Genomic DNA, 24,597 nt, shown 5'->3' with positions numbered 1-24,597 from the left:
TTAAAACCTTTTGAAGCACCTCAAAGCACAGTTTAGTTGTATGGTTTAGTTGTTTCTAAACTTCAGGTTTTTGTTTTAGGGGAATACAACTGGTCTGTAGACCTTTGACTTTACCTGCTGGGGCCCCACACACCCCGTATACATACGCACACCTGTGTGTTTCTCGGGTAGCCTGAGGGTCTCGGGCCTTCAGCTGTAACCAGCTCTGCTGCACTTTGAGACTCCAACGCGGGATTCCCACTGTGGAGTTACCTCTGCTGCTACCTGGCTCGACCTGCAGGCATGTGCACACCTTGCCAGGAGAATCTGATGACTTAAAGGGTTGGGTTAAGGCCTGAGATAACCCTGGCTGCCTACTGACGACCTGTGCTTGGAAGGAGCCTTTAGAATTGCACTATTTCTTACCATGCCAACCAAGCGGGGAGAAAATAATTCTCATGGTTCAAGGGTACATTTAACCTCATCCCTCTGCTAGATAATATGATGTTATTTTCTTGATAACTATGGTCACTATGACCTATGACATATGCACCTGTCTTTATTACTCAGCCTCAGGAAGGATTTTGGTATGTGTTGAAAAACAGTAATATTGAATTTATAATGCTAGAAATGGAATTACATTCTGGAATTAACCATTCTGACATCTTTTTTTTTTTTCTGTAGTTCTCCTAATTCACTATTATTATGTGAAATCCAAGGCCATCCTTGGAAATGTTAGTAAGAAGTCTGAGGATTCAGGACCGATAGTAAAGTCATACAACTTAATTCTAAATATATGAAGGGATTCTGATGAAATATAACCAATAATACCCTAATAATACATAAAACTTTCAAACAAACCAATAAGAAAAAATCCCCAGGAAGTGATGAATAAATTAGCAAAAGGCTCAATATATGTAATACAATCAAGTTGACAATGTTAAATTCTAGGGGCGCCTGGGTGGTTCGGTCAGTTAAACGTCTGCCTGCAGCTCAGGTCAGGACCCCGTCCTGGGATTGAGCCCGGCACCCGGCTCCCTGCTCAACAGGGAGTCTGCTTCTCCCTCTCCTGCTACTCTGCCTACTTCTGCTGGCTCCCTCTCGCTCCCTCTCTCTCTCTGTGTGTCAAATAAATAAATAAAATCTTTAAAAAAAGGTTAAATTCCAGTACTAATCAAATACATGTAATTCAAAACAATGAAAGACCATCTTTGCCTTCTAAATTAGTGATTTAAAAACAGAATTTTTACCGGCAAGAGCACAACAAAAAGGCATTTCATTATACTGTTTATGGGAATATAACTTGATACCCACTATTTGGACAGCAATTTGACAACATATGTAAAGATCCTTGAATATACCCTTTGATTAATTCTATTTCTTATAACCTATCCTCAAAAAAGTTCAAATATCAGGAAAGGTTTTATGTTTGAAACCAGTCATTACAATGTTGTTTGTGATAGTAAATGTTGGAAATAAAAGTATAACAATTGAAAATCATGTTTCATCCTTCTAATGGAATATCTTGCAGCCAAATATAAATAAAATTTTAGGGAGACTGTGAAGCAACAGATAAATTTTTAAGTTGTAATGTAAAATGAAATATTTTGGATTGTAATTGTAAAATGAAATATTTGGAAATACAATGGATTTATATATATATATACATATATATACACACACACACACATACACATATATGTGTATATATTGTGAAACAATTTAAAGACATTTAAAAGCATCTCAAAACAAAATTGAAGGAAAATACCAAAGTGTTAACAACGATTATCTCTTGTTGATAGGGTTATGCCTTCTTTTCCCTGCATTTTCCAAAATCTCCATGATTAATATGATTTCTGCTAAAAGAAAAAGGAAATTTATTTTTTGAAAAGTGCAATCAAAATAATGTCTTATGGGATTGGGGAAAGGGCCTCCAGAACTGTGGCCTGCATAGAAGGTTTGTGTTTTTTTTTTTTTTTCTCTAAAAACTGAGTCTTTATGATCACTTCATAAGGCCTGATATAAAATCTGTTTTGAGGGTCACCTGCATGGCTCAGTCAGTCAAACATCTTGATTTCGGCTCAGGTCCTGGGATCAAGCCTCCCATCCAGCTCTGTGCTCAATGAGGCGTCTGCTTGAGTCTCCTTGAGGACTCCTCCCCCTCTACCCCCACCCCAATAAATAAATAAATTAAAAAAAAAAATCTAGTTTGAATGACCCGCAAAGTCAACCTCTCCTAAGCTAGCGTTTAAGAGTGTGAAGAAGATGGCAGGAAAGGTTGTATCATAGCTTGAATCCTAAGCTGTGCTGAGGAGCTTATGGGCTTGGGCATGTTGACTGCATATAAATGTCACTCATCACAGGTGAACCTTGTTCATTTTGAGGCTGTAAGTTTAATAGAGTGAAATCTAAATGTGTGAATGTCAGTGCATAGAGTTGGGGTGGTGGTGGTTGCTCTGGACATCAAATCTCGGTTTGCAGTCTTTCAGGGCCGATCTCTCCCCCCAGAGGCATACATTCCCCATATGTACACACATTGCTGCCCTGAGCAATGAGAAACTTCAAAAGGTTATTATTGCCTATTTCTTATGCTCCGTGAGATCTGCTGACAATAACCGCCGATATCCCAGGGACCCTCTGCTGTATAGAATCCTGAGTACTTTCCCCCAAAATGCACGGCAAGGGAAGCAAAGTCTAAATAAGCCTGGCAGTGCCTATCGGAGGCCTTGGGTTTCCGGCAGTTGGGACTGCCCGCTGGTCTGAAACTCTCGAACCTGTGGTATTTTGAGAGGTTACGTGCAAACGTCCTGGCCACTTGGCACTGACCAGGTGTCTGCGCACTCACGTCCTCCGGCCAGCTGTCTGCGGGGCAGTGACCCCCTCTCCCCGGGTCCCTTCCCGGGACCCTGTGCTGCCCAGGACTGGGGAGGACCCAACGTCTCCGTTGCTTAAACACGGCCGTGATGCCGGCGGCCGTCTCAAGTATCGGAAGCCAAAAGCATTCACTCCAGGCAACCCGACGGTGGATGCCCTGCCCCGGGCGCCCAGAAGCTGACGTGAGCGAGGCACTGCCCAGTGGCAGGGGGACGTAGGGCCAGGATCCGGGCCCAGGACACTCGGGCATTGGCCTGCTCTTGGGCGCCGTCGGCTGTTTGTGCATCGTGTGTGGATGAACCTCCGGCCTGCCACCCGTGGCCGAGGGGCCTGCGCGGACACGATGGGTCCCCAGGACCAAGCTGCTCATGTGTCGGGCTGTGGGGTCCAAACAGGGACTTCCCTGTCGGTGTCCCATGAGTGTGTCCTTGAGGTCCCCTGTCGCCACCATCACCCACTCACAGGCTGCTCCCCGGGGTACAGGCCCCACGCAGGGTAGGAGCCCGCAGGTTCTCACCACGGGCCTGGGACCACGGGCCGAGTCCCCTCTGTCCTTACACACACAGTGCCCCCCCACCCCGTCTGCCATTTCACTTCCCGTTTGTGTCGCCCATCGCCAGCCACAGCCCCGCGCCGACGACCCTCCTCCCGGGTCCCGTGGGGAGACCACCAGTCGCCGGGCGCCGTCCCGCCTCCCGTGCCTGCCAGTAGGCACCTGCCAGTGGGCACCTTGTCGTCGCACGTCATCCTGGGAGCGGGGGCATCGGCAACGATGTGCTCCGAGAGGCCACCGTCATGCGACCTGTTACCGTCTGGGATTATACTTGCCCGAGTTATTGTCGTTGGCCTCTTCCTGTCCTACTGTATGAATCTGAGGAGGGTCAGACAGCGGGGCCCACGTGGACGTGAACAGGAAGGCTTGACAAGCCCCGTCCTCTGTGGTCGCGAGTCGTGACTTAACACTAGTGACTCAGGACAGGGCTGACCCGGCGAAACATCCATCAGAAACCAACTCACGTCATTGGAGTGGCTCTGCCCTTAGCGTTTGCCTGATCATTCTCGTCTTCCGCAGGTCGGAGCACATCTCAGCATACGGCCGAGTCGGGGCGGTCTAGGGGAGAGGCGCGGACACCGGGGGAAAGGGACATCCAGATTCGTCCTCAGATGTCGTGCAAATCACTCACGTCCTTTTAGTCTTTGTTTCCTTGTCTGTACCTCGGGGATGACACTCCCAGGCATTTAATGCTCCAGGGATCATGGGATCGTCATGCAAATTAAGTGAATAATGTCTGGAGAGAACGTAGCACAGGGTCCGGCATCATGGTAAGCGCCCAGTACCTCCTGCCCCCCCGCGGCCCCCCAGATCTGTTCCTAAATCCAATTACGATTCTTCCTCTGGAATAATCTCCCTCTGTGGAGAACAGTGAAACTGGATGCTTAAAAAAAAAAAAATCATTTTTTCACAGGAGAACTTAAAACCCATGCAATGTCCTTGGAAGTTGTGTTTTGTGAAAGGACTTAACTGTTGACACAAAAACTAAAATGTTTACATGCTTTTCCACAGTCATCTTGACAATAATATTTTCCTGGTTCTTGAGAATCCCTGTGACTTTTGTGTGGACAAAATGGATTTTGTTGGTTTGCCCAAATGGATGCTAGGCTTATAGATTTTTAGATTCGGTTTAATTATTTCTGGAGCTCAGCTTCCAAAAAATGCAAGTGAGTCTTCAGCGACCTACACGGGAAATAAGTCATTCTCCGTCTCTGTTTCCTATTTGTTTCAAGCTCGTGATGATTTTCAGACCCAGCGGTTGAAGACATTTCTCATTCCTGTTGCTGTAAGGCTGAAATTCCAGTGTTATTCAGCTTTTGAATGTCTTAGGATCCGATTGCTTATCTCCATCAACCTAGAAAGTGTCCTTCCTGGCAGTGGCCTCAGTCCTAACCCTACTGACCACATGGTCTATAGGCCGAATCGCTGCCATTTTGCCTCTTCCGTATTGGACAGTTTGAGATGGAAGTGGAAGGTGCTGAGATGGGCCTTTGAGTAATAGGAAGAGACACAGGAGCTTTGTTAGATTATATTCTCCAATGTGAGAGTTTCACCTTAAAAAAAAAAAAAGGTGGGAGAGGGCACAGGACTGGTGAGATCTTCCCCTGCAGGTCAGTGCCTGGGAAAGCGGAAGCCCGAAGTGGTTGAAAGCATGGGTTGGGCCCTCAGCATCCCAGCTCCGTCATTTACCAGTTGGTTCTGTCATTTGGGGGCACGTGAATTAATTTCAGGCGTTGGAATTAAGCTTCTTTGTGTGTAACAGGCGAAGGCAGTATTAGTTGCTTTGCAGAATTAAAGGGGGGAGTGTTTCTAAAGTTACATGAAATATTATCTGGAAAGATCTTGGCACAGCGTCTGGTGCAGTGCGGTGAGCCCGGGCCACCCTCCCCAGCTTGCACCGGTGTCGGCCACCCCTCAGATCCCACAGGTGACGCGTCAATGCTGTGCCGCCGAGCGACTGCCCTCACCTAGGCTCTCGTGACCTTGCTGCCCTACTCTCAGCTCTACTTCTGAACCCAGCTCTGGTTCCTCTCTTTCTCTCTCCCCTCTCTCAGATTCTCCATCCAGAGCAAGGATAACTTCATTTTTATTTTTTTTTAATTTTTAATTTTTTTGATAACTTCATTTTTAAAAGATGAGTATTTTAGATGAATTCCCAGTGCCTACAGCAATGATGACGGCGATGGCAGTAGTGACAAGAACGACATCGGGGTTTCTTACCGTCTTTGTCCTCAGGCCTGTAAGCTCCGCGAGTCCGAGGAGCATGATTGGGCTCCTCAGCCCTGAATCTCTCAGTTCCTGGAGCAGAGAGAGACTTGTTGGATGAATGAGTCTGATATTTCGAGTAGCTTTGATTATCCCATTTAATCTTTTTGATTTCTGCACAGTTAGTCCACGTATTTGCCGATTTGTATATTCACTTCCCCCGTGACAGAATTGTAGTTGCTTCTTTTATGGGAGTCGAATTCTTAAATGCATGTGTCTCGTGAGATGGACGTCTTAATGATATGTCTTAATAAATGTCTTAATAAATGTTAAATGTGGAAATTAAATAAGTTGGAACATCACAAGAAATAATGTTCTTTCAAGTGTTGGTGTCTACACAGTGTTAAAAAAAAAAAAAAAAAAAAAGATCTAGTAGTTTGGTTTTAAGGTTTGAGGACAGGGGTCCTGGGAAAAGTTCCGGGAATGGAGGCATCACATTCCTTCCCACACTAAGCTCATAAGCGCATGGGTTTGGTTTCATTTCAGAAGCAGAGTGTTCTCAGTCACCGAACACACCCCGTAAGCTCAGCCCGAGGAGGCCAGCAGATAGACCCGGGGAGCCTTTCTCGGATGACAATCCCCTGAGGTTTGAAGTAAATCTTGACAAGCTCCTATAAATACTTTTAACAGACTCTATATAAAATTTCTTTCTTACGCCAACAGATTTTATACATACGAAGTGACACAACGACCTGGAAAAGCAAAAGCTCCATAAGGTCAAATAATCCATTACCTTGGTAGTGTAAGGTTCATAAATTTTGAAGCATTGAAATTTCATGTAAACACCCCTGCGTTGGCTCTGAGTTTTATCTGGAGAATACAAATGTGTCTCACACTCTCCGTAAGTGAGGAATGAAAATGTTTGAAATAAACAGCACGTCTCCCGGAAGGCCAAACACTTCTCCTGAGAAAAATGCCAGTCCCGTGTCCCTGTGATGGGCTCCGTGTCTGCAGGGGCATCGATTAGAATATTCTAGCTCTAAGAGAGATGCAAAGATTCCAGCCTCCTTCCATGCCCCGCACCTGCCCAAGCTCAACCTTATTTCCAGCCTCTAGTTTCCCTTAGGCTGATGTAACCGTTAACCGATTTAATGTTTAAAAATATCCTCTGTCCAAAAGTTCTCGTTATAGATCTAATCTGTGTCTGTCTTGCTGCAGCGTACAACAGTTTCCATTAGGCGAGCTAACCCGTTCATCAACAAGTGCGTACGGAGCCCTTGGATCGACCAGGAGCTCCGTGTGCAGACCCAAAGCAGAAAGCACATTGATCGTGATTAGTTGCCAAGAGGGTGGAACAAGAAATAACAGTTTTGAGGTTCCGAGGAAGGAGAGATGGAACAGAAGGAATTTGAGCGTGGTCTTAAAAGCTGTTGAGGATATAGGTAAGTCAAGAGATGAAGGAAGGGCAAGCGGGGTAGGATAAAGGGTAGGAGCGCAAGTACAGAGACAGGAAGAAAATGAAGGGACCAATTTACCTGAAATGTAGGCTTTGGGAAGGGGACTCGTTGGAGGAGCGTCTGGAGGGCAGATTGGAACCGGCCTGTACAAAGCCTCAGGTGCCTGCTAATGCCGCTGGGCTCCAGGTTGGGGCCGGTGGCCTCTGACGCTGGGTGTGACATGGGCTCGCCATCTGGGTACAGGAAGGCATTTGTTCTTCATCTTCAAAAGAAAAAGAAAGACCATTCACTAGCATAGTAAGTGTATGGCCGTATGTACACGTACGTGTCGGTGCGTGCTCGAAATTGTATGACTGATAGAGATGCACGTTCAAAACCAGTGTGGAGGCGGGCTGCCGCCGTAGGTGGTCGGGAGTGATTCAAGACTGTCACGCAGCCAGGGACGCGTTCAAAGCAGTATTGTAGAAAGATGAATCCGGCGGCAGGGTACAGAGGGAATCGGGGGAAACAGTTGGTGACTGCAGTGATGCAAGGGCTCAAAGTGTGGTCGCCACAGTGCAGTCGGAAGGAAAGGGGGGGAGGGCATTTTGATGGTCTTGTTGTCCGGTGGTGAGATTATCCTTCAGCAGAAACGTTGGCCGAGATCACCTCGGGAGCCAAGAATGGAGTGGCACGCAAGAAGACGAGGGTTTGGTTGTGGCTCAAAACTGATTTCAAAAAATGTATTGACGTGGAGGGACCTGGAGGGTTTGATGCTGAGTGAAATAAGTCAATCGGAGAAGGACAAACATTATGTGGTCTCATTCATTTGGGGAATATAAAAAGTAGTGAAAGGGAATAAAGGGGAAAGGAGAGAAAATGAGTGGGAAATATCAGAAAGGGAGACAGAACATGAGAGACTCCTAACTCTGGGAGACGAACTAGGGGTGGTGGAAGGGGAGGAGGGCGGGGGGTTGGGGGGTGACTGAGGTGGGCACTTGATGGGATGAGCGCTGGGTGTTATGCTATATGTTGGCGAATTGAACACCAGTAAAAAATAAATTTAAAAAAATAAATAAAATTTTTAAAAAATAAAAAATAAAAAGGAAATATGTGTCAAAAAGCAGATGATTAATGGCTTATAAACAGGTCAAAGAAATATATATTGTTCATTTTGAAAAATGCAAAAAATAAATAAATTATTTATTTATTTATTGCATAATAAATTATTTATTTATTGCATAATAAATAATTTATTTATTTACTTATTTACTTTTTAAGAAATGTATTGATACTATCAAATGCGTTATGGCCTGAAAACCCAAACTTAAATCAAGAATAAAAATTATGGTTAATTAGTGGTCCCTAAAACAAGTGTAGGTGATCTCATAACTGATTTTATACTCAAAGAACATCTTGAAAAATGAAGATAGAATCCCGTCTGCCCTAACCCTAGAAAGGAGCGCTCGAAAGAGGGCTCCCCTAATGAGGGCCTCTGCGTGATAAGCAGCCTATGCTTCATGTCTGCTATTTGGTATTGAACGGAGATCCCAGGAATCTCGTCATCTCAGTCACGTGTTGGAGATGTATTACCGCCTCGTAATCCCTGGTTCAGGTATAAACACGTTCGTTCTTCTCGCACGGTGCCATCTTCATAAGAAATGAAATGTCAAGAATCCTTCTGGTGAGTGTGATTTTGTAAGAGAAGTCTTGGTACTTGCACTTGATTTGCCATCATTTTCTTAGATATCGTGCTATGCGTTTGAATCTTCCCCATTGGATGTTTACGAGGTGGGACTCTTAACGGAAATGTGATTCAAGAGTTCAAATCTATCATTAACCAGGCTTCTCAATTTCTCCTTGCAGATAAAAACACTCTAAATAATGATGGGGGAAAAGAAATAGTACGTTTAAAGGTGCCAACTACATCAGACTTAGGATCCCTACAGGATACTAACGTAATCTTGCAAATACACTGATTAAAAAGCCCCACTATCAGACAATTTTTTTTTTTTTTAATTTATGATAGTCACAGAGAGAGAGAGAGAGGCGCAGAGACACAGGCAGAGGGAGAAGCAGGCTCCATGCACCGGGAGCCTCACTATCAGACAATTTAAATAAGAGAAAGAAATTCACATATTTTAACTCCAGCCAGGCGTCAGAAATAAACTTAACATTTGTCTCAATCAAGTTAGAAAACACTACAGATTGAGTGTATGTGTGTGTGTGTGTGTGTGTGTGTGTGTGATCATTTTGGCTGAAAATGAGTAGAATGTAGTATTGAAAAGTAGAAACAACATATTGACGCCTATCAAAACAAAGGAGATAGGGATAAAATTCCACATTTAGCGCAAGTGAAGAGTCTTACATAACTGCTGGTGGGAATATAAATTGGTAACATGTCTTTAGGACATTAGTGACATGTTTCAAGAGCCTTAAAAATGTGTATAGTCTTTAGATTCAATATTTCTTCTTTTAAGAACTTGTTCCAAGGATAAAAACCTTAAATGTCCAATAATAAGACAGGAGCTGAAACGATTAAGAATCATTTTCTTGAAGATTATTAATCGTAGTAGATAAGGCCATGGATGCCATGATTTTGAGTGGAAAAAAATAGCATAAAACTGTGTATAAAATATCACTATCATATGTGTGTATTTACATACTTACAAACAAAATTTACAAGTAGAGCAACATGCCTTGAGATTGTTTTTCTTTCCATTTTTTTATTGTTTTCCTTACTTTTTAGGATTTTTTTCTTAAAGATTTTATTTATTTACTTAAGAAGGAGGAAAAGAGGGGATCCCTGGATGGCGCAGCGGTTTAGCGCCTGCCTTTGGCCCAGGGCGCGAGCCTGGAGACCCGGGATCGAATCCCACGTCGGGCTCCCGGTGCATGGAGCCTGCTTCTCCCTCTGCCTGTGTCTCTGCCTCTCTCTATCTCTCTCTGTGACTATCATAAATAAATTAAAATTTTTTTTAAAAAAAGAGGGAGGAAAAGAGAGAGAGTACAAGCAGGGAGAGGTGTAGGGGGAGAGGGCGACACAGGCTTCCCGCTGAGTGTGACGCCCAACATGAACCTCGATCTCAGGACCCTGAGATCGTGACCTGAGCCAAAGGCAGACACTGAACCAATGGAGCCACCCAGGTGCCCCGGTTTTCAGATTTAAAAAGAATATATATTGTTTTTTATAACCAGAAAAAAATGCCTAAGTAAAAAATTAAGGAGAGTTGTTGGCGTTCAAAATGCACATACCTATAGTTTAGTACAGTGAGCTGATGGGAAGATCTCTGTTGACCATGATATGTTTATTTAATGTCTTAATCAACAAAAGCTGGGATCCCCGGGTGGCTCAGCAGTTGAGCACCTGCCTTCGGCCCAGGGCGTGATCCTGGAGTCCCAGGATCAAGTCCCACATCGGGCTCCCTGAATGGAGCCTGCTTCTCCCTCTGCCTGGGTCTCTGCCTCTTTCTGTGTCTCTCATGAATAAATAAAATCTTTAAAAAAAAAAAACAAAAAAACAAAAGCTGTTGTACTAAATTTTGAGCAGACCCATCTGTGCTGCAAAAATGTAATAGCAGCTGAAGCAAATGTTGATGTGGAAGCTCATCTAATTCTCTAAGCTATGGGGGTGGTTTTACCTATGTTATTTGGGCTTCGGTTTCACCAAATAAAATAAAATAAAATAAATAATAAAATAAATAATAAAAAATGCCTATCTTACCAACTTCCTGAGGTCAGGAGGCACCAATATGCTTTAGATTAAATGAGAAGGCAGTGGCTTCTATTCATATGCACATAGATGTATGTCGGCTTTCATTCCTTCAGTCAGTCGGTCCTTCAGTCAGTCAATAAACATTTCTTCAGCGCTTATTAAATGTCAGGTCCTGGGCCAGGATGATGAAAAGGAGAAACGAGTAAGTCTCAGGAAATTAATGGTCTGTGGGGAGATCAGCACTGAAGCGTGGTTGAAATGAAAAGAGAGAGACGTATGATGTTCTAGGGGAGCACTGAGGAAGGAGCAGCGACCTGGCCCCAGAGTTAGGGGAGCTCTCCCAGGGAGAGTAATAACACACATGGGCTTTGTGGGCTGAATAGGAGTTTGCCAGGCGGAAAAAGTGAAGTAGAGGAAGAGGATGTATATACAAAGGACGCAAAACCTGAGGTAGCCTGGCACGCTCGGCGATAGGCAGAAAACGTGACGCCACTGGGGCTTGGACTGCGAGGCAGAGCGGCGGAGGAGAGTGGGAACCCGGGTAGGGCCAGACATGGCCTTCGCAGCTGGTGGCCACAGTGTCGCCGCGTCAGCAGTGGCTGACTGCGGTTTTCCCGCCCGATGGAATCCTAGTCATCATAACGAGGCGGGACTCTTGGAACTATGGAAAGTATCGCGGTTACGACCTGCGCCACCCACGTAGGTGGAACATACAATCGCGTCTCTTTAATCTCCAGTTAATCCTTCAAGCCTCCGAAGTCCTTATTAGCAGGAAGCCTGCTACCCCGTCTTGGGGTGCCCCCCCCCGCCTGCCTTGCTGCTTCCACTTTGCCCAGGGGTCCTGGGCCTGTTCCCAGGCCGAGTAGGTCGTCGGTCCTGCAGAAACCTGTCGCTGGACCCCCTGGGACAGCCCCCGTCTGGCCGCCGCACGGTGCTGTGCTCCTGAGGCACACAGTGCGGGTTTGGGGGGCACCAGGACAATTCTCTTCGCTTAGATTCCCAGCCTCACCTCTTCTTCCCTAAATCATGGTCTCTGTGCCGGGGTAGCTGACACTGGAGGAGCTTCCAGAGCTGCCGCGTGCTGGGCCGAAGTTAGCTCTTCCCCTAAACCTTGGGTGACTGTGTGGAGCCCTGCCAACAGCCCGGACGCCTCCCTGCATCAGGGCCACCTTATTTCAGTTGTTTCCAGGACTTTCTCTGTCCAGGACCCTAGTCATTGTCACCCTGACCCAACAGGCCTCCATCCCCCGCCCCCAATCCACGGAGGCAGGGGTGAGGCCGCCGGGCTTTCCTCCTGGAAGACCTGGGCTCCTTCTATGCACTGATCTGCCTCCTGCCCGGCGTCCAGGCTGCTCCTCCCGATGACGCAGAGGCAGCAGCTTATGAGAGAGAGAGAGACAGACAGACAGACAGAATGAAAACCAACTCAGTTCCTGGATGTTGAGTTTGAGAAGTTTCTTACAGATCTCGATGCCAGCCCTTTATCTGCTATGCCATTTGCAACCGCCGCCTCCCGTCGCGTGGGTTGCCCTTTAGTCCTACTGACTGTTTCCCTCGCTGTGCAGAAGCGTTTATTCTTGCCGGGGGCCTGACGGCTCATTTTCGCTTTTGTTTCCTGTGCCTTTGGGACGTGTCTCGCCAGACGTTGCTCCGGCCAAGGCCAAAGAGGTTCCTTCTTCTTGTGTTCGCCTCTAGGATTTTGATGGATTCCCGCCTCACATTTAGGTCTTTCATCCATTTCGAGTCTATTTTTGTGTATCAAGTAAGGAAATGGTCCCGTTTCATTCCTCTGCACGTAGCTGTCCGATTTCCCCAGCACCGTTTGTTGAAGAGACCGTCTTTTCCATGGAATATTCTTTCCTGCTTTGTTGAAGATGAGGTGACCAGTAGAGTTGAGGCTCCGTTTCTGGGTTCTCCGTTCTGTTCATTGACCTATGTGCCCGTCTTTGTGCCAGGACCACACTGTCTTGGTGACCACAGCTTTGTAATAGAGCTTGAAGTCGGGCCTTGTGATGCCTTCAGCTTTGGTTTTCTTTTTCAACAGTACTGGGGCAGTCTGTGGTCTTTTTCTGGTTCCATACAAATGTTAGGATTGGTTGTTCCCGCTCTGTGAAAAATGCTGGTGTTATTTTGATAGGGACTGCATCGAACGTGTGGACTGCTTTGGGTAGCATAAGCATTTTAACAATATTTGCTCCTCCAGTCCTTGAGCATGGAATGTTTTTCTCTTTCTTTGTGTCTTCCTCAATTTTTTCGTAAGAAATTCATAAGAAGTTCTATAGCTTTCAGAGTACAGATCCTTTACCTCTTTGGTTAGGTTTGTTCCCAGGTATCTTATGATTTTTGGCGCACCTGTAAATGGGGGGCGGGTAATTGGGTGATGGGCATCAAGGAGGGCACTTGAAATAATGAGCACTGCGTGTTGCATGCAAGTGATGAATCACTAAATTCTACCTTTGAAACTAATAACACAGTGTATGTTAATGAATTTGAATTTAAATGAATTTTTTTAAACCCAATTTATTGCCCTGTCCCAATAACCCCCAAAAGCACCTAATTGCTTTATATTTACATAACTAAGATACCAAGCGATTTTTCCAAAAGCAAAAGATCTTCAAAGTGATTTTCCATTCCTGCCTTATTATAAAGAGAAGTATTACCATTTATTTCACTAAAATAATTAATGTGGCCAACCATGCCTCCTATTTTTTTTAAAAAAAGGAAGAAAACAGTGATGATGTACTTATATACCATATGACAAATTACATAACTTGCAGAACTAGGTCTTGACCCCCAGATCCATGTGTTTAGCCGCTATGCTCACTTACTGCCTCTTCTTATTCAGCGTGTAATTATTTATCCTATACTCAGAGATGACATTGATTAGGTTTATTTTTTAAGATTTATTTATGATTAGGTTTATTGCAGGAACAGAAATCCCTAAGTATAGGCAGTCTTCTGAACTATCGATAAAAGAGAGCTGGGAAACAAGTGTATTTCTGAACTAGTGCATTTATATGGAAAAGAAGTAATCAGTATCTACTTTAAGGGAAAGTCGTGTTTTCCCTGCAAAGTTAGGTCACAGAAGGGAGAACAAGACGCGCACGTAGTGCTGGAGGGACTGAAACTGAGCAGCAAATGAGCCTGTGGTCAATACACATCGTTGACAAATAGCGTTCTTTAGAATTCATGATTTGGGAAAGCTACGTACGGGGCCGGGTTAATGTGAGTGTATTTTGCTTTGTCCCCTCGGTGCAAGTAAAGGACAGTCAACTGACCTTTTCAGTTTATCAGTTTAATGAAAGTCACCTCTCGGCCTTCTCATCTCTGAGTTTGATAATAATGAAAAATAAAGTCCAACCAGATTGTTTTGACCTTTTCTCCTATGTACTGTTTTCCCATTAGCGTTATTACTTTCCTCAGTAAAATGGAAGTGAAATCCATGTAGATCCTGGTTCACAAACAAGACAAAATCCTGACATATTATGTTTATTTTATTTATTTATTTATTTATTTATTTATTTATTTATTTATTTATTTTTTTATGATAGTCACAGAGAGAGAGAGACAGAGACACAGGCAGAGGGAGAAGCAGGCTCCATGCAGGGAGCCCGACGTGGGATTCGATCCCGGGTCTCCAGGATCGCGCCCTGGGCCAAAGGCAGGCGCCAAACTGCTGCGCCACCCAGGGATCCCCTATTTATTTTTTTTTAAGAGGGGCACCAGATGCTGTAAAATGTGCGCTGCACTTTCTGGAGCTCTTAATAGAAATTCCAGGAGGTCGACAGAGCTCTGAGAAGTTTCTGTACGTCCACAGGGGACCTAATTGCCTGTTTTCTGACAACACTTCAATGACACCTGACTCCCGGGCAGCTAAGACCAGAGTCCTCCCACTCACCTCCATTTCTAAGAGTTTCTTGCCTGTGTTTGCGGGCGCTGGTGCTGCGTGGCCCCGGCCAGGGCCAGGGCTGGGAGTCAGGATGACTACCGAGCTGTTCATCTACCCCGGTTCTACCACGAAATGAAATCCCTACATTTGACCTCCTATCACTGTGTTGTTTTGCTATTGGTGATTTTTCTTTATTATTTTTGTTGCCATTTTATGTACTTAGAATTCTTTCTTAGCTTTTAAATCTAGTTTGAATTGGAGATACACAATAAATTACATCACTTAAAATGACAAATAATAGATATTCTTGTATCAGCTCTATTGAGTTTTCAGATCTACCCAGCTCTTTGACTTTATTCAGAAACTCGCCATTTTGATTGGCCTTCACTTTTTAGGAAGTGAGGAACTCATTTCGGTTTACTTGGATTTGGGTTTGCTCTACGTTAGGACGAGGAAGCACTCTGCACTGAAAGAGGCGGTATGCTTTTTTCTGCAAAGTTAGAGGACACTTGGACTTTTCCCTGGGCTGACTACTCCCTCTGCATAAACAGATATTCCCGGGTTCCTAAGGAGGAGTATGAGGACTCCGCGTCTTTCCTGGCTTTCCCACAGGCTCTCCCGGGTGGTGACCCGCACAGACTAAGGAGCTGTATGGGATGATATAGAAAGAAGCTAACCAACAATTCTGGAAAGCCTACTATGTGCCAGGACTATGCTTGATAGACATTTGCCTCTTCTCATTTAATTTTCTTAACAATCCCTGAGGCAATGAGCATTTTCCTTCTTGTATAGATGAAGACACCGAGGCCCAGGGAGATTCGGGATCCAGCCGGAATCGCAGAGCCAGGAGCCAACCAGTGCTTTCCCAGAATCTCGGCCTGCATCTTCCGGGGCCCCGCGCTGCCCATCCGCAGACTCGGGTGCTTCGGGGGCCCCGAACCCCACCCGAGGATGAGGGATAGTCATTGAATAAAGTCCCGTGCGTTTGTCTTGGGCGTCGAGACACCCAGCACGTCAGAGTGGAGAGTCTGGAGACGGGCCAGGCACCTGCCCTGCCGCTGCCTCCGACCTCCCGTCCGGCCCTTCACCCGGCATGTGCGGCGGGCACTGGTGCTCCCCGCGGACGGGCCCGACTCCCTTCTCAAGGCCCCCGGGAGGCTCCGTTTGTCTTTCCAGGGCCAGCTATGCGCCGACGGCTCTGCTGTTGTTTGGAGGCCTCAGCAATCCTCATTTCAAGCTGATTACTTCTTTATTATCTTAACATAACGTCATTGGCCAACTGGCTGATTGGAAACGTGAGGGAGACGCATCCTGGACGATAATGATTTTCAGGTGGAGCACCACATCTCCAGGGAGTCAGGGCGTTTGCTTTTGAAAACTGATACTTCTTTTTCTAACCTGTGCTAACCGCGCCTTTATCCCTACTGAGAGAATGCCGTCATTTTAATAATTTGGTATTGTTTTGCTGCCAGTGCAGAGATAATGTAAAGGGAGTGTATTTTTTTTCCTTTCTGTGGATTAAAAAAAGTTCAGAATTTTCATTTGCAGTTCTTTATCCTTTCTTATTTTTTCTATGTTGCCAGCAACATGTCGTTGGATTTAAATCGGCATTAAGTGCCGATTTTAGAGCAACGCAAGACTGTGATTTTTAGATATACTGAGTAGACTTCTTCCTGCAACAGTGCGAGTTCGTGCTTTGAATGTGAGCGGCTAGTTGGACTCTGGTGCAGGCAGTGGGGACCCGAGGATTCTCCATCAGCAGCACCTAAGTGGCAATGAAAGAACTCCCCGTATAGGTGATTAGACGCCCCTTGTGTCTGGGGGTAAAAGTGAGTGCTCCGTGCCTGGATATCCATTACGGAGTTTCGTAGTTTGTTAAATGTCTAGCACGTGCCAAGCTCAGGATCGTCTTCCATATGTGATCACATCTCATTTAATCCTCACAGTGACCCCTTAAAATAGTCATGGAGCAGGCAGGTGATCCTCTCTCCACTTCTCAGCCACAGAGGCTGAATTTCAAGCAGATCCGGTGGCTGCACGGCCAGTGCCGCATGATCGCAGGCTCACCAGCTCCCCTTCCCTCCTCGACTCTCGCAGCTGGCCTGAGCGAGCTGGCTGGGGGCCTGGAGTCGAGGCTGGGAACGTGGTGGTGGCCGTTGGACTGTACCCCAACACGCTTTGGATTCATTTCTTCACTCGGCACCTGTTTATCGGGCACCTAATCTGTGCCTCGGGCCTGGGGACGAGGGCGTCCCGGTGACCCCGAGCGCGTAAACCGCTGCCTTCTGGAAGCTTACACTCCGGCTGCTGGAGGTTTTGAGCAGGGCGTCCTCTGGCTCCGGGGTGACCGGCGGCCCCAGAGAGAGCAGTCAGGGGTGACGGCAGCCCGGGGAAGACGGTGGGCTCCAGACAGGGCTCGCAGGGCAGAGGCCGGATTCCAGAGGGGCCTCAGAGCACGCGTCAGTGGGGTTTTCTGAGCAATTGGATGTAGAAATCGCTCACCCAGGCTTTAATGGGAACCCGGGTCAGCCCACACCCCAGGCCCGCGCTCCTTTAATCACGTTCAAGTGCTCGCGTATGGAGCGGCTCCCCAGCAGGCTCGGTTCGGTGGGCATGTCGCTCCCGTTCAGCTCCGCAGCTCGGGGCTCAGGAGAGCGGGGCCTTGGTGCCGAGCTCCGACCCCAGCAGCATTCGGCGTCCACACTGCACGTGAGCAGCCCGTTCCCTCGACGGCCGGGAGCCCGGCGGCAGCCCTCGGCTCATTATGCTGGAGACCCGAAGCACGACCGTCTCGCAGGCGCTCCGAGCCCTTCCCCATGGCTCCCTGGGGTGATGGCACAGGAGAGACCCTCTTAAAAAGATCCAAGCCCGGCTTCTTGTTTCTCTGCCATTGTCATTTCTCCGAAACGACATTACAAGGTCCAAGTCAGAACCGGTTTTGATTCTTGGTCACAAAATACGAGACTTTTGGCATATTGTGTTCCCGTTTCCTTTCTGCTTGTTTGTTTTTGAAGTTTGAGAAACAGACTTCTTGTAGTGACCGTTTACTGGGCAGACATTGGATGGGAGATGGTCCTAGGTGTGCCAGGTCTGTCAAGGGCCTGAACAACTCTGGGATGCACATCGGTGTCTCCCAAGTCGATGCAAGTGTCACCAGGCTGCTGTGAGTAATGACGTAACTGAAAGGTCGCCGGCGTCCCTTGCTCCCACGGGCCTTACCGGACAGCCTGGTGTTTCCCAGTGGCGAGGGAACCGCGTGTGGGGCCGGGGCCCCTGCTAGGTGCTCGGCGGCCTTAGGCGCGCTCCCTGCACAGCGTCCCCTGCCTCCAGCCCGGCCGCGTGGGGCCCAGGACCCTGGGGGGCGCGCTGTGCCTCCGTCCTGCCAGGTGCATCTGTCAGCAACCTGGGCGAAGGGAATTTCAATCCGCGGAAGGGTCACTGCCTCTATTATCGTTCCAGGGCTGCGACCCAAGAGGACCCTGCGTTTGGTGCTCTGGACTGCGGAGGAGCAAGGCGGGGTCGGCGCCTTCCAGTACTACCTGCTGCACCAGGTAGGGGCACGGGGCCAGGTCAGGTCCCCAGGTAGGGACGCTGACCTCCCGGGTCACAGGGAACCGAAGTGCGGCCTGCACCCTCCAGGTCGCGGGGTCACAGGGAGGTCTGTGCTGTCAGAGGGTTCGGAGTCGGGGTCTGTGCACCCCCTGTGCCCGCGGCTGGGGGAGCTGAGTATGGCCACGGCCCCCGAGGGAGACCCTGCTGTGGGCTCAGCCCTTTAGGGCGCCCGCACCTGGGCCCAGATGTCCTGGGGACGACATCATCCTGCGCCCTCCCTGGGGGTGGACCCTCGCCGGGCATTGCCGCTCTGGATGCACCATGACCTTAGGGCGCCGGCGGTGCAGATGGGACACCCACCGCCGCCCTCGCATGCAGTGTCCCGATTAAGTGGTGACAGCAGCGCCAGGGAGCTCGTCCTGCCCGGCCGGGGAACGCGGCTGTGGGAACAGGGCCGTCGAGGCAGAGACGGGAGGATGGAAGTAAAGGTGGCTAAGGGTCAGGACCTGGCACTGGGCCATGGGACACTCTGAGCAGAGGCGGCGACAGGGCACAGCAGCCTGCGGGTGAGCACAGAGGCAGGGAGCACAGGTGCACAGAGTGCAGGTGCATGGAGAGCAGGGGCACGGAGCGCAGGAGCATGGAGCGCAGGTGCATGGAGAGCAGGTGCACACAGCACAGGTGCACGGAGAGCAGGTGCACGGAGAGCAGGTGCACAGATAGCAGGTGCACGGAGCGGCACAGAGCGCAGGGACAAGGAGTGCAGATGCACAGAGGGCAGGTGCATGGAGTGTGGGTGCACAGAGAGTGGGTGCATAGAGCGCAGGTGCACAGACAGCAGGGGCACGGAGCACAGGAACATGGAGCGCAGGTGCATGGAGAGCAGGTGTGCAGAGAGCAGGTGCACGCAGCACAGGTGCACGGAGAGCAGGTGAACAGACAGCAGGTGCACGAAGCGGCACAGAGCGCAGGGACAAGGAGTGCAGGTGCACAGAGCATATGTGCACAGAGCGTGGGTGCACGAAGCGCAGGTGCACGGAGCGCAGGTGCATGGAGAGCAGGTGCACGGAGCACAGGTGCACAGATAGCAGGTGCACGGAGCAGCACGGAGCACAGGTGCACGGAGCACAGGTGCACAGAGCGCAGGTGCATGGAACGGCACGGAGCACAGGTGCATAGAGCGCAGGGACAAGGACCGTGGGGCGGGGGGCGCGGGGGTTGTGGGGGGTGGCAGTGATGGAGCCCGAACAGCAGCATATGCTTCAGGTTTACGAGTTCTCCCTGTAGGGCCCCCAGTGGGGGGGAGTATCGGCGGTGGAGCGGCTGCCCTTGGTCAGGGGGTGATCGCGTCCCGTGTCGGGGTCCCCGCATGGAGCCTGCTTCTCCCTCCACCTGTGTCTCCGCCTCTCTGTGTGTCTCTCGTGAATAAATAAAGTCTTAAAAAAAAAAGTTCACACTTTATCCTGAGGCAAAAAAGAGTGACAAAGTATTTTTAAGGAGGAGCTCTTAGATTCTATACATCTCGGGCTCTAAGGACTAGAGAATACCTGAGAACTGTTTGAAGCATATTTATTCTCGGTCATATACTCCAAGAAAAAAAAAATGGATTTAACCTGCAGTGGATCCGGCTTGACCTTTCCTCAACCTCTGAAATTCCTTAGATCTGGGGAAAAAAAAAAAAAGTTTATTCCTCTGTAAGTTTTCAAGTTTCGCTGTAGCCTACTAAAATACACGAGTCAGAAAGGACTGATTCTACGTGTTCAGGAGGCCGGCAGGGAAATACATCCACGCATTTCTCCCGGAGGGTGTGCAACCCCCTCGACAGAACTGACTTATCATGACAACGTCCACGTTGCCTCCACACGAGAGTCTGCGTATGCGTGGCGGGTCGGCTGTGCGTTTTCGGGAATGGAAAGCAACACGGGCCTTTCTATCAGGTACTCTTCGTCTCAGCAGCCCGTGATGGGACTCCGGCCGCGAGAGCGCCGCGTGGCCAAGCCCTGCGGGGTCCGCTTCCCCACAGAACAGTCTCTGACCCTCCGGCCCTATTGCCGTCCTTGAAACAAGTGCAACACCTTGTCTGGACCCTTCTAAGAATGTGACATAGTTCCTGATCTAGAGGAGAGAAGAAAGGAGAGAGGGGGCGAGGAAAGGGAGCATGAGGGGGAAATGGAGGAAACAGAAGAAAGAAAACAAAAGAAGTCGAGTCTTTGGCCAGAAGCATCTCCCCTTCTGCCCGGATGTTGCCACTAAGCTCACACGGAAGAAATCCAGTTGATCAAACAGGAGACGCCGGCTCCACGCTACCTGCCGCGACCATCTCACCGGGACGGAGGCCTGTGTCGCCGACGGGTGCCGAGCACCGTAAGGCTCAGCGCATGAGGTGCAAAGGACTAAGACCAGGGGGAAACGGGGCCCGGGGGCTCCGTCAGTGAAGCACCTGCCCTTGGGGCAAGTCGCGATCTGCGGGCCCTGGGATCGAGCCCGCGGCAGGCTTCTTGCTCGGCAGGCACTCGGCTTCCCCTTTCCCCCCGCCCCTGCCCTCCGCTCATTTGCTCCCTCTCTCAAATAAATAAAATATATTTTTTTGAAAAAAGGGAGAGACGGCTAGCAGATGTTGGTCACGAGGAAGGCTCAGCAGCTGATCCTTGAGGAATATGTGGGTTAGAGGAGTAGTCAGGAAGGGACACCGGGAAGGCCACCGTCCTCTGTACTGGCGATGGCCGAGACCTGAGTGCGCCCCTGCGTAGGCAGCGTCCAGGAGGAACGGGACTTTGATTTGCGAAGGACCTACTTGGGTGATTGTAAAAGTAACAGTTTCCCCAGCATTTTTATGGTACAGTTACAGTTATTAGTAACCTGTGTCAGTAAGGGACCAATAACCTGTGGCCCACAGGCCAGACCCAGCTGCCACCTGTTTATGTACAGACCTCAGGCCAAGGATGTTCCTTACATCGATAGCGGACTATGCGGCAGACACGGACGCACCTGCAAAGCCTAAACTATTAAACATCTGATCCTTTACAAAAAAAATGTCTGCAACCCTTAATCTACACGGTAAAAATCATAAAGTAATTTCATGTTGTTATTTACACATTGTTACACATAATTTCTTTATGATTTTTTGTGACCTAAATGACAATGTTATTAGTATTTGAGCCAGTTACGTATCCTTCAGGAAGATATGACTATAATGCTATAAATGTACGTGTACTATCCTTTGCTCTATGCATTTTTGTTAGGTATTTCTTAATAGTGAAGTTGGCTTTACTTACATACCATCCAGTTATGGATAAAAACAGGACGCAGAGGATAATTATGCCTTCTTCGTGTTACTCTGAATATGTCCCTTCTTCCTCTCCACGTGATCTTTTCAACAGTGAAAGCTCTATAAAGGCTACTCAACTGGACACATGTAGCTAAACTTTTGCGGGAATAAATTATAAAATAATTATCCTAAAAAAATAAAATAAATAATAAAATAAAATAAAATAAAATAAAATAAAATAAAATAAAATAAAATAATAAAATAAAATTAAAATAAAATAAAATAAAATAAAATAAAATAACTATCCTTTGTAAAAACTAACAAAATTAATATTGACTATCCTTTTCTTAGTAAATACATCTTCGTTTGCAATTCACTTTTGTTCATAGGTTCATAGAAAAATAAAAATTAAAGTGATGTAAACTTTATCAGGATGAAACTTCTTGCCAAACTAATTTTTAGATTTTTATTCAGGTTCATAGTTAAACCTTTACTTCATAATTATGTTCTTTTTTTAATGAAATATTGTCTAAATCATTATAATAGTTACTAGCCTTACTGGATTGTTGTGAAATGTGTCATGCTGTTTGCAGTTTCTGTATAGATTTTGAAACTCGCATGCAACTCTATTGTAATAAGTCTGGAACACCCTTTTCAGGAAAACAGACTGGCTCCCGGAGGTCTATAAGCATTTTGGAGACAGCAACTAGGTAAAATAATTCAACCAGAAAATGAATTTTTTTACTATATCTTGGATCTAGAATAGAAATAATCCTGCGGGTTCATCCAGCGTGCCCATAACAGTTCCGAGCAGAAAGTCCTATAAGGGACATATAGGTATTTTTCTTTTTTACTAAAAAAAATTTTTAAAAAAAGGCTACCTTCCATATTTTGAAAACTTGTAGAATGTTCTCTTCCAGATGTAAAGTTCTTCCCACTTTCTTTCCTCATGTTGGCACAGGGATTTGAGAATGATTCATGTGTATATTGCTTGTGCTTCACGCAGTTGACCTTAGGCAGCAGCACGTGTTTCGCGCTCACGGTGTGTTATGGGGCAGAGTTGGCATTTGGTAACGAAGTGCACAGGCCTCAAGCCTATGGCTCAACGTATCTGCCAAATGCTACCCCTGGGTGACCGTCACCCAGATCAAGACGCAGAACGTTCCTATTACCCCAGCGGACGTCCCCTTCAGATCAGCCCCTGACTCTGCCGGGGGTCACGAGGAGCTCTGCTGTCCATCCCCACAGACGGGTCACATCCTCGGATTCCGTACCCAGGAGGTCACATCCAGCACCCCCTGAGGTCTGGCTCCCCATGCCCAGCAGCCAGCATAGCAGCCCCCTGTGCTGCTGGGGGTGGGGACGTGCCCCTGCCCACCACGGAGGGCTCTGTGTTGTGTCCTGGACCCCACTTCTCCACTCATCCTCCTGTCGACGGCCCTTTGGGTTGTTTCTTGTCGTAGGTATTACGAACAAGGCTCCCGTCAGCACTTCTGTGCACCTGTGCTGGTGGTCATGGGCGTGTCTCTTCTCTAGGAGCGGAATTGCTGTGTTCCAGGCCGGGCGTGTGTCGGGCTGGGCCTCTCCATCCACGCTCCCGCCTGCAGCCCACGAGAGCCCTCGTTGCTCCCCACCCTCCCCAGTACATTGTACTGTTAGACTTCTAATTCCTGGCCTTTCCTGTGGGAGTGACAGTTTTATGTTTGTCGAGGTACGGCTGAAGAGTCCCAGGGCAAGTCCCGCTCCCCTTCTCATGCCCCACATTCTCTCTCTCCTGCCTCCTTGCCCGTGACTTAGAGGAGACCCACAGCCTGTTTATCCTGCGTGAGTTTTGTGGGGCTGTTAGTGGTTGGAGTGACCATACTTTCCCCTCGGAAGAGCAGGACGTGGAAATGCCACCGTGCTCGTAGCGGAAGCGGCTCCCAGGAGCACGGACTTCACAGGGGTGTGGGGCTGCTGGAACTCAACTGGAGCAAAGGGGGGCCTGAGCCGAGAATGATCCCTAAAAAGTTTAGGGAGGGAGATTTCTCTTGTGCCCAGAAAATAGGTTATCCTAGAAAAAGGGGAAGAAAGATGGCATATGAATGGCTTTGTGTTATTCTTTATTGATGAAATTATTTGTTAAAAATACGAACTTCTTTACTGGTTACATTCAGCTTGTGTTCACCGAGAAGGAAGTGAATCCTTCCACCTACAGAAGGATGTTATTGTGCTCTAGTAATCTTTAAGAGCTCACTTATGAAAGTGGAATTTAACTTTGGAACTAGAAAATATTATAGATGATTCCATTTGATTTTCACATCAGTGAATAAAATGCGTGTTGTCCAGATGCCATTTGCCTAATCTGCTTTTCATGGGAACCGTGTTCCTCTCTTCTCTGCTCTTGGGAGGAGAGCATAATGTCATTTCTCATGTCCTGAAAAGTACAAGGGAGGAAAAAAAAAAAAAATCTTAGAAGAGTTCCAGCCAGATTGCTGACATTTTTTAATCTTCCCCATTTTAAGCAAAAATATCTGTCATAATTATAATGAGTAAGGTAATCTAGCCTTGAAAAAGCCTCATTACACAAGGTAATCAAATAAAATAGATTGATATGTTCTATTCTGGCATAAAAAAATATTTTAACCTTTTCCTGATTTATTGCACAAACTACTGGCAATCGAATTACAGGGATCGTGAACACTGCTGTGCTCTGGTAATCATTAATTAGGGCAATATTTTAAATAGGTTTTATTAAATGAGGGATGAGATGTATCATCATCCTAAATGCGTCAGTTTACCCTAACTTTCACCAACCCTAAAGCAGAAAACGTTGAAATGAACGTGTATAAGATTTTCCCAGAATCCCCGTGTTGTCATACTTAGGAACAAAATGTCCTCTTCTGCAAAAACACAAAAATGGTAGCTTTTTCTAGGAGTGGAGCTCCTGCCAGCCTCCCAACCCTCATGTGTCATTTGAAAATAAAGGGATATAGTGGAAATGCTTGTGGGGCTTCTTCATGGTATCGCGCAAATGGGTTTACGTAGGCGTTTTCACCTCACCAGCCCCGGGGCCCCTCTACAGTGCGATGGCAGTGCCGCTGCCAGAGACGGGGCAGTGTTGTGCTCATCTGCAGCTCTGGCCAT

At 47.5% G+C, this 24,597-nt stretch overlaps 1 protein-coding gene across 4 annotated transcripts in view; it reads left to right on the top strand.

The window, feature by feature from the left end:
* The window catches only part of CPQ (carboxypeptidase Q), a 319,086-nt gene that overhangs the window by 201,071 nt on the left and 93,418 nt on the right, over positions 1 to 24,597 (top strand). For all 4 annotated transcript variants that reach the window (XM_077876166.1, XM_077876164.1, XM_077876170.1 and 1 more), the window contains one exon: positions 18,111 to 18,202. In XM_077876166.1, the coding sequence (XP_077732292.1) occupies positions 18,111 to 18,202 (92 nt within the window). The remainder of the gene's footprint in view (positions 1 to 18,110; positions 18,203 to 24,597) is intronic.

This window comes from Canis aureus, chromosome 28 (assembly GCF_053574225.1).
Source record: "Canis aureus isolate CA01 chromosome 28, VMU_Caureus_v.1.0, whole genome shotgun sequence".
In the NCBI taxonomy this organism is placed as follows: domain Eukaryota; kingdom Metazoa; phylum Chordata; class Mammalia; order Carnivora; family Canidae; genus Canis; species Canis aureus.
The sequence above is the reverse complement of the archived record's forward strand: the minus strand, read 5'-3'. Positions and strand labels throughout refer to the sequence as shown.